The following is a 9580-nucleotide window of genomic DNA, read 5'->3' on the forward strand; positions in this document are numbered from 1 at the left end:
AATATATATATATGTGTAATATATATACATATACAGCTGAAATCAATTGAACTACTGGATCAAGACTCATTTCAAACCTCTCGTTTTCCAAACACAAGACTGCTCCCTCGCCTGAGAGACCTCAGTGACGGCCTTGTGATAAAGGCCAGTGAAGCCTTGTGATAAAGGCCAGTGAAGCCTTGTGATTAAGGCCAGTGAAGCCTTGTGATTAAGGCCAGTGAAGCCTTGTGATTAAGGCCAGTGAAGCCTTGTGATTAAGGCCAGTGAAGCCTTGTGATAAAGGCCAGTGAAGCCTTGTGATAAAGGCCAGTGACAGCCTTGTGGAAAAGGCCAGTGACAGCCTTGTAATAAAGGCGTATGCGAGACGGAACGCGGCCCAGTGGATACTGATGTTGTCAGGGCAACAGCACCACACACAGTCGACCCCACCCCCAATATGGACTTTGGATGCAGGCATTATTGACAACCCCAGCCGCCACCAAACATTCCATCATCAACGCCAACAGAGCGCGCTGCAGCATCTTGTACCCGTCCCAGAGACTCTGCAGCCGTCTACACGCACTATTGTCCACCCAGAACACCATCATGGCTTCCAAACGGGAGCCGCCCTCGCGCATCGCGTCGGCATCGTCCCTCCGCTCCGCGACTGGGAGCAGCAGCCTCACGAGGACCCGACAGGCGGCACGAACATCGATGCGACCCCCCCTGTCGTCCTCCCGCTTCAACCGCGACGGCGCCGTCTCGCCAGCCGAGTCCATGGCCTCCGTGGCCACGACGAGCACGAAACGCAAGGACCGCGAGTACGACACCGAGACGGGCGGCCTCGATCACGGCGAGGAGACCAACATCCAGGTCGTCGTGCGGTGTCGCGGTCGCAACGAGCGCGAGGTCAGGGAGAACAGCACCGTCGTCGTGTCAGCCGACGCCGCCAAGGGCAAGGACGTCAACCTGTCCATGGACCGAACGCCCTGAGCAACAAGACGTACAACTTTGACCGCGCCTTTTCACCCGCCGCCGACCAGAGCATGGTCTTTGACGATGTTGTCAGGCCCATTCTCGACGAGGTGCGTCTTCTTCCTCGTCGTTCTTCTCCCCCGCAGACTGCGCCGCGAGACCCCGTGCTGACACGTCCCCGCAGATGCTCGCCGGCTTCAACTGCACCATCTTCGCCTACGGCCAGACCGGCACCGGCAAGACCTACACCATGTCCGGCGACATGACCGAAACCATGGGCCTCCTCTCTGATGCTGCCGGTATCATTCCGAGAGCGCTGCAGGCGCTCTTCAACAAGCTCGAAGCCGACGACTGCGAGAGCGCCGTCAAGTGCTCCTTCATCGAGCTGTACAACGAAGAGCTGCGCGACCTGATTGCCGTGGAAGAGGGCGCCAAGCTGAAGATCTTTGACGACACGTCACGAAAGGGCCACGCGACGACCATTGTGCAGGGCATGGAGGAGAAGCACATCAAGACGGCCGGCGAGGGCATCAAGGTCCTCCAGGACGGGAGCTTGAAGCGCCAGGTCGCCGCCACCAAGTGCAACGACCTCAGCAGCCGCAGCCACACCGTCTTCACCGTCACGGCCTACGTCAAGCGCAAGAACGAGGACGGCGGCGAGGACTACGTCAGCGCCGGCAAGCTGAACCTCGTCGACCTGGCGGGCAGCGAGAACATCCAGCGGTCCGGCGCCGAGAACAAGCGCGCCGCCGAGGCCGGTCTCATCAACAAGAGCCTCCTCACGCTGGGCCGCGTCATCAACGCCCTCGTCGACCGCAGCCAGCACATCCCCTACCGCGAGTCCAAGCTGACGCGCCTGCTGCAGGACTCGCTCGGCGGCCGCACCAAGACGTGCATCATCGCCACCGTCTCCCCGGCCAAGAGCAACCTCGAGGAGACCATCTCCACGCTCGACTACGCGTTCCGCGCCAAGAACATCCGCAACAAGCCCCAGGTCAACCCGCTGCTGAACAAGAAGAAGCTGCTGCGCGAGTTCCAGACCGAGATTGAGAAGCTCAAGAGCGAGCTCATCACGACGCGCCAGCGCAACGGCGTCTACCTCTCCAACGCGTCGTACGAGGAGATGACCGCCCAGAGCGAGTCTCGACGCATCGTGCTCGAGGAGCAGGCGGCCAAGATGGAGACGCTCGAGATGAACCTCAAGAACAAGGTCCACGAGCTGCTGTCGCTGACCTCCAACTTTATGGGGCTCAAGAAGGACCACGACGGCACCAAGGCCCAGCTCGACGACACGAGGGACGTGCTCGACCAGACGGAGCTCGTGCTCGACGCCACGCGCAGGTCGCTCGCCGACGAGACGCACCTGCGCAAGGCGCACCAGGAGACCGAAGGGCAAACTCACCGAGGTCGGCGGGCGGCTCATCTCGACGCTCCACAAGACGGTCGGCGACGTCGACCGCCTGCGCGCCAAGAACAAGCGCAAGTCGGGACCTGCAGTCGATCAACCCGCGGCGCCTGGGGCATGGCGCAGGGCCACGTCGTCGACATCACCTCGCTCGTGGAGCAGCCATGGGCTCTTGCGCGACGAGAGCAGGAGCACGTCGCGGGCATCTCCGAGAGGTGAAGGCCTTTGTGGCTGACGAGCTGGAGAAGCTGACCTCGACCGAAAGCTTCCTCGAGGGCCACCTGCAGGAGTTTGTCGAGTCGCTTTAAAGAGCTGCTCGCCGAGCAGAAGGGATCCAAAGAAGAGATGGACAACGTGCTCGAGGAGATCAAGACGGTGCGTGATACTGTCAAGGACCAAGTGGGCGAGAGTCTGCAGTCTATCGCCGCGGCGGCGGAGAAGATTGCTGCCGACGTGCTCAGCGAGCTCGGCACCTTCCACAACCAGGTATGTTCTCCTACACCAGACATGGTATCTCTCGAGGTGGCTGCTAACGTGTCGACCCAGCTGCACACATCGTACAGGTCTCTGGGCAAAGACTTCAAGACCATCTTCGACGACCTTGTCACGCACATCGCCGCCCAGCGCGCCGAGTCCCTGAAGCTGCGGCAGCAACTCGAAAAGGCGACACGGACCATCGCCGAGCAAAACGCCGCCAACGCCAACCGCATGCAGGAGGTCATGGAAGGGGAGCGCAAACAGGCGGCCGTCGACCGAAGGGACCTGCTCACGCAGATCACGTCCCTGATCAACGCGCAGGCAGAGGTGCAAGAGTCGCGACTCGCCGACAAGACGGCCGAGCTGCAGAGGAGCATCCTCGCGTCCAACACTACGCTTGAGAAGGATGTTGCTGCCTACGGAGAGGGTATGGACGCGTGGAATAGCAAGGAAGACGAGCTCCTGGAGACGGTCGCCAACTCGAAGGAAGCCATGAAGACGAAGCTGAAGGAGTACTGGAACGTGCGTACCAGAGACTCGGCCCAAAGGAACAGAAACAGCGCTGACATCATTGATAGGCCGCCGAAGAACACAGTTCATCCATCCAGGGCACCACCAAGTCGGTCAACGCCGAGACGATGCGCGTGGTGGACGAGCAGCTCGAGAACCTTGACGTGCAGATGAAAGCCCTGGACGACTTCGTTACCCACGCCCGCGACGAGAATGCCTCCCACCACGAGAAGCATGCAGAGTCTGTGCAGAAGCTCTCCGAGACTGTCGGACAGTCATTCGAAGAGATCGCATCGCACTGCGCGACTACGTTCGACCGCGTCCAGGACCTGGGAAGCAAGCTGGCAACGCAGACAGAGGAGGCTAGACAAGGTCTCGCACCCATCGGGGACGACATCTGCCAGCCCCTGGCTGCGCTGCGGGACGAGATATCGTCCACGGTCATCCAGGAATACCAACCTACCGGCGACACCCCTATGAAGATGCACTACCAATTCCCGACCGATCTGCCCAAGACCAAGGCGCACGAGAAGCTTCTCAACGACCTGCACGGCGTTTCCGCCTCGCCCAGCAAGTCCAGCACCATCCCTACCGTCTTCGCCGACGATGATGACGAGCCCGACCTCCTGGCTTCGTCGCCACGCCAGACGCGGGCCTCGACGATGCCGTCCATCTCGGAGCACGCCCCGACGAACCACACCTTCCCGTTCAGCATGAGCCTCCGCGAGGTGAACCCTAACCTGACGCAAACCAACCTGACGACGGCGGGCTCGTTGCTGTTCGACCCGGCGGCCGGGGCTGCCGCCATGAAGGAGGCAGCCGCCGCCGCCGCCGCCGACGGTGGCGACGCCGCGACTGGGCTTCTGCCCTTCAAGTACAGCACGTCGCGGCAGCAGAGCAAGATTGGCCGCAAGACGGTCGCGGGACCGCTCGAGGGGCGGGAGAACGTGCCGCTGCCCGTCGCGGCGTTCTCGCAGAGCCTCGGCCCGAGGAGGAAGAGTCCGAGATTGAACTGAGCGTCTTTTCCGCCCTGAATTTTCTGTCGAGACAGCGAGGCGTTTTGGGGCGTCTGGTTATGCGTGATCTGCGTGTGGACTACTCTATGGAGCTGCATGTGCTTCGTGCTGGAGGGGTCCGGGTCTGATTCACGGTCGAGGCACGATAGGACGCGAGGGTCTGTACTCTGTCGCTGGGTCGTGTCGTGGTGTAGGTTGTTACTGTACGCTTGATACCCTTCTTGTTCCATCGTTGGCTTTGTGGTATAATTCACTTTCATTTGATCGATTCCGTTGAACTTTGCCTATGTGCTGCCACTTGACCGGCGATCGTCACATGCATGATCAGATGAAGATGTCACGTCATTGTGATGACGGGTACGCCTCTCTTGGTATGCTTCTGAAGCGGCGGTTGGGGAGAATCGCATCACACCAAGGTCGTTGGACGGAACGGCCTGACGATGAGGGATGATCGACGCCCAGGCTTACGACCCTCTGGGAGCAGCGTGTCAACGGCGCCCTTGGACGTCATCGTACACACGACATGCGACACACATCCACACGCGCGGCCTTGATGGGTAGCCTTTCATGTTGATAAGAGAAGCTCTCTGCCCATGGCGCGAAACTTGTAGTTGATAGCAACTGAACGACATCTGTTCTCCAAACGCATGTCAACCCCTTCATACACGGCGACCGCCAAAATGCCAGCGCACCCCGACCTCACGTCATTCAAAGCCCTGTCCTTCGACAACTACGGCACGCTCGTGGATTACGAGTCCAGCCTCCGTCACCACCTAGCGCCCCTCCACGCTGCTTTGCCCCCCTGCCACGACCTCAAAGACATGGTCGCCCTGATGCGGCGCTTCCACGCCGCCTCCGACGCCCTCGAGCACGACGAACCCGCGCTGCTCGCCGACGAGCTCCTGGCCCGCACCTTCCGCCAGCTCGCCGCCGACCTCGACGTCGCCAGCCAGCTGACAGAGGCCGACTTTGCGGCGTGGCGCGACATGGCCGGCGCCAGCGTGCCGTTCGGCGACACGGTCGCCGGCCTGCAGAAGCTCAAGCGCCGGTACAAGCTCTTCATCCTGAGCAACGTCGACGAGCGCAACATGGCCGCGTCGGTCGGCGCCATGCGGCCCGTCGCGTTTGACGGCGTCTACACGGCTGAGCGGATCGGGAGCTACAAGCCTGCGCACGCCAACTTTCGGTACCTGTTTGAGCGGGTGGGGCGGGAGCACGGCGTCGGGTTGGAGAAGGGGAAGCTGCTGCATGTTGCGAGGAGCCTCAGGGCGGACCATGTGCCGGCGAAGCAACTCGGGTTGCGAAGTGTCTGGATCGCGCGGGGCGGGGATACGAAGGAGGGGCAGGGCATCGGAGGGGATCCGGAAGGGTTGAAGGACGACGTCGCTTTTGAGTGGAAGTTTCAGACCATTGGCGAATTTGCGGATGAGGTTGAGAGGCAGTTTGCTGCCAAGGGAGAATGATCTTCCCGGCTCGAACGATAAGTTGGAAAGCGAGAGCCAAGTTCCTACCATCTCCTGTGTCGATCGTCGTGATGAGGGTCGCTCGTCCACCATGAAACTCGCCGTATCTAGCCGTCAGCATGGTCTTTCGTCCCCCTATTCCGTTGACCTTTCTCTCGCCCTCCCTTTGATAGCCATCCCTGTCGAATCTTGATCGGCCTCAGGAACCCATCGACATGCACGGCACCGTCCATCTCCTCGTCGCTGCCCTGGTTGCCTGCCGAGGGCATTTGCATCGCGGGCGTCTGTTCCGTGCCCTTGCCCTTGCCTTGGGAGTCACGGCGAATTCTGGCTCGCTTCAAGCAGGCGAGCTCCGGGCTTATGCACATGACGCAATGTGTGCGGTGAGGGTTCTTTTCTCGCCTTGAAGCTCCGACATGGTATTTGCCCGTCCGTGATAGAACAAGAAGAATGCCCCCCTTTGGCGCCGCCGGTTGGCCGGGGATCAGCTTGAAGGCCTCCTCCCAGTCCTGGCCAAACCCCTTCGTGTGCCGTTTGCAGTGCGTTATGGGGCAGTAGAACAGGCCATCGGGCGATGCCTGCACAGCGTTGAGGTCGATCTCGAGCTTGGGTCGCACTGGCAACTCGACACCGCTGGAATCGTTGTCTTCGTCCGTGGGGCCGTTGCGTGATCTGCTCCTGGGCGCATCGCCATCGTCATCATCGTCAGAGTCTTGTGTGTCTGCACCTGCCGGCGCTCTCCCGGCGCGCCTCTCCCTCGCTCTTCGGAGCTGTATAGCTTCGTATCTGAGTCTTCGCCTTGTCTCCTCGAGGTGTCTCTCCTCGTCTTCCTCCCCATCATCTTGGGCTGCCGGCAGCGGCTTACCCGGGTAACATGTCGTCGTTAAATACCCTTCCTGTCCCTCAGAAACCGTGTGGAGCTCCATGCTCTGCCCAAAGAGATCTGCGCATCGTTGTGCCGCGCGTGCCACGACATCAGCATCGAACCCAGCCAGCGCGGCAGCTCCAAGCACGTCCCGCCAGTCGCGCAGACCCCACCTGTTGAGTCGACTGTCACGCCACATTCGATACGCACGAGACGTATCTGAGTCGCTATCACGAGACGATGCCGAGACGCCACGCTTCGATGGCCGTCTCTTGCGCGGGGCAATGGGTCTGCCACGGGGCGTCTTCTCCGAGGCTGATTCGTCATCTGCATCATCTTCCTCGGATGAGGAGGATGTCGATGAGGCTGGTGCCGGGCGTTTCTTGGCGTATCTGGCATTTGCTACTCGCTTTTGAGATATCGCGACTTCTGTTTCGGCGTCCGAGATGACGGAGGACCTGTCGCTAGCAGAATCGTCCGTCTGATCTCGGGCCACGACGCCAGCCATGCGCGCATTGTGCAGGGTCGTCAGGGTCGCGTCGAGCTTCGTGAGGATATGCCTTGCAGAGGGGCGGAGGAGTTCGTAGGAGAGGTCGTCATCTGCCGACACGACGGGCGCGTACTGCTTGCTGGCCTTGGTGGTCCGCGCCGGGACTTCATCCTCCGGTGGTTGCTGGTGCTGCTCCGCCTCGTCTTGCACGCTGTGCTCGTCTCCGTCCTGTGACTCGTCGCTGTCCTCGCTCTCGGCCTCTTCCCCTTCGGATGTGCCCTTCGTCAGAGGCTCGCCGTCCGCGTCATCAAAATGCGCATCCTCAGATTCCTCAGCAGAGTCCTCGTCAGAGTGCCGCCCAGCTTCCGACGGCTCATCGCCTTGCCCAAACTTCCGCTCGCGGAACCTCTCCTTGGCAATCCGCAGCATCGACGCAGACACCTCCTCCTCCAAGTCCTTCCCCGGCCTCCACTCATCCTTCCTCCTCAGCGTAAACGCATCGTGCGCGTCACGCGTCTCCCGCAACAGCTTCTCCCTCGGCAGAGCCTCGACAGGCAACGGCCATGCCGTCCACGCCTGCGGCGGGCGCCAGTCGCCGAGACCCATGCCCTCAGGCAGCGCGTCCTGGGAGCCCTATGCATGTCAGCGAGCTCTTCCTCTCCTGGCATGCAGCCCTTCTCCGAATGGGACGAGTGCGGGGGCGAGGGCGGCATGCATACTTGGGGCGGATTCCGCAGCATGGCGGCATTGAAGAGGTGGAGGGCGAGATCTTGGTCGCGCACCTGCTCCATGTTCTGGTGCAGCAGGCGCTCTTCCTCGGTCATGTGCCGCCATGTCGAGAGGGGGCCGCGCCAGCGGTTGGGGCGCGTCTCGTAGAGTTCGTCAGAGGCGGTGGACCGGATCTCGTCCGTGTCGAGGTCCCAGTCGTCATCTGGTACGACGGCCATCGTGGTTGCTTGACGTTGGTGTGAGGTTGGTGGTTGCAGCTCGGTGAGGGAGGGACGAAAGTGAAGGTTGAGTCTGAAGTGGGGCACTTGGTTTTCGGTGTGTTGAGGTGAGGGAAGAGGCAAGGACAAGGTGAGCAGGCCAGACCTTCAACAAGGTAATTCTATCGATATTTTCCTGACCCATCGCACACACTCGGTACGCTTCATGGCACATCAAAACACTGAACATGGGCATCAAAAGTGGAAAGAATAACGCCTGGTATTAAACGCCCAACGTCTACCTAAGAAAAAAGACTAAGCCCGCTTGCCTGCCTCCTTCTCGTGCTTTCTCCTCTTGGCCCGCAGCTTCTCAGCCTCGGCGCTCTTCTTGTTGTTGGTGTACATCATCTGCTCGTACAGCTTGCGCTTCTTCTTGGGCAGCATGCCCTTGGCCCGCTCGTGCTCCTCCTCCTCCTCGGCTGCCCTCTTCGCCAGCGCCTTGCGCGCCGCGTCCTTCTTCGCCTTGGCCGCCGACGTCGTCTTGGCCTTGACGCCGGCGCCCGTCAGCTCGGCCTCGAGCTCCAGCTGCCGCTGCGCCGCGTCGTCGTCGTCCTCCTCGTCGTGCTCGGCCTCGTCGTCGTCGAAGCCGCCAAACGAGTCGTCGCCCGCGGCGGCGTCCGAGTCCTCCTCCGACCCGGCAACGTCCATGTCGGGCGCCTCGAGGGCCATGGCCTCGAGCTGCTCGTCGTCCATCTCCTCGTCGCTGTCGGCAAGAACCTCGCCCTCGGTCTCCTGCTCCTCGAGCGGCACCGTCGGGTCGTACTGGCCCTGCACGGCGCGCACAAAGGGGCTCAGATGCGGCGGCAGCTGCGCGCCGGGCGCGTACAGATCCGGCCGCTTGAGCTCGGCGTCGTTGGCGCTGTCCCACACCCCACTGCGGCTGGACGTAGACCCTGCCGGGATGCGCTGGTTGGGGCCCAGCTTCTGCGCCGTCTGGTTGTCCTCGGCCTGCTCCTCGACGGGCACACCGGCGATGATGGGGCGGTCCACAATCTGGTGCGTGATCGAGGGGTCGTGCTCGTCGGTGGTGTAGGCGCCCTCGCCCAGGACCGAGTCCCAGCCGATGCGCTTGCAGCCGAACGCGCGCAGGATGAACTCGAGGGGGCCGCGCGGGGTCTCCCTCGACAGGTAGAAGGTGCAGTGGGCGAAGAGCTTGCCGACGTCCGAGCTGGAGTAGCTGGGCTGCGGGAGAATGTCACCACCGGGGGCGGCGGGCTCGAACTTGTCGATGGCGTTGGTATCAGCGGCTTCCGAGTTGTCGCTCGAGGCCTCGTCCGTGACATCGGCGGCACCCTTGAGCTTCTTGACGACCTTGTTGACGGCCGCCTGGGTCTCGGGGTCGGGGTGGTGCTCGGTCGTCTCGCCTTCCGCGATCTGCCCCTGCTGTTGCTGCTGGGGTTGTTCCTCGTCGTCG

At 61.8% G+C, this 9580-nt stretch overlaps 4 protein-coding genes across 4 annotated transcripts in view; 2 read left to right on the plus strand and 2 right to left on the minus strand.

The window, feature by feature from the left end:
• Positions 1 to 585: 585 nt before the first annotated feature.
• VDBG_07387 (kinesin-II 85 kDa subunit) lies at positions 586 to 4362 on the plus strand (the record flags this gene model as incomplete). The annotated part of the gene is made up of 5 exons (XM_003002770.1): positions 586 to 942; positions 1139 to 2574; positions 2647 to 2845; positions 2906 to 3358; positions 3415 to 4362. 5 exons carry the CDS (start codon positions 586 to 588, stop codon positions 4360 to 4362), a joined length of 3393 nt encoding a protein of 1130 aa, XP_003002816.1.
• A 680-nt stretch (positions 4363 to 5042) lies between these two features.
• VDBG_07388 (haloacid dehalogenase) lies at positions 5043 to 5825 on the plus strand (the record flags this gene model as incomplete). The annotated part of the gene is made up of 1 exon (XM_003002771.1): positions 5043 to 5825. The coding sequence occupies one exon, from the start codon at positions 5043 to 5045 to the stop codon at positions 5823 to 5825; it is 783 nt and encodes a 260-aa protein (XP_003002817.1).
• Positions 5826 to 5932: 107 nt separating this feature from the next.
• VDBG_07389 (conserved hypothetical protein) lies at positions 5933 to 8127 on the minus strand (the record flags this gene model as incomplete). The annotated part of the gene is made up of 2 exons (XM_003002772.1): positions 5933 to 7813; positions 7900 to 8127. The coding sequence occupies 2 exons, from the start codon at positions 8125 to 8127 to the stop codon at positions 5933 to 5935; spliced, it is 2109 nt and encodes a 702-aa protein (XP_003002818.1).
• Positions 8128 to 8421: 294 nt separating this feature from the next.
• VDBG_07390 (pescadillo) overlaps positions 8422 to 9580 on the minus strand; it is a gene marked incomplete at both ends in the record, with an annotated part of 1995 nt that continues 836 nt past the window's right edge. The window contains one exon of the mRNA XM_003002773.1: positions 8422 to 9555. Coding sequence (XP_003002819.1) covers positions 8422 to 9555 — 1134 coding nt within the window. The remainder of the gene's footprint in view (positions 9556 to 9580) is intronic.

The sequence above is a fragment of the Verticillium alfalfae genome, genomic scaffold (genome assembly GCF_000150825.1).
Source record: "Verticillium alfalfae VaMs.102 supercont1.9 genomic scaffold, whole genome shotgun sequence".
Lineage (NCBI taxonomy): Eukaryota > Fungi > Ascomycota > Sordariomycetes > Glomerellales > Plectosphaerellaceae > Verticillium > Verticillium alfalfae.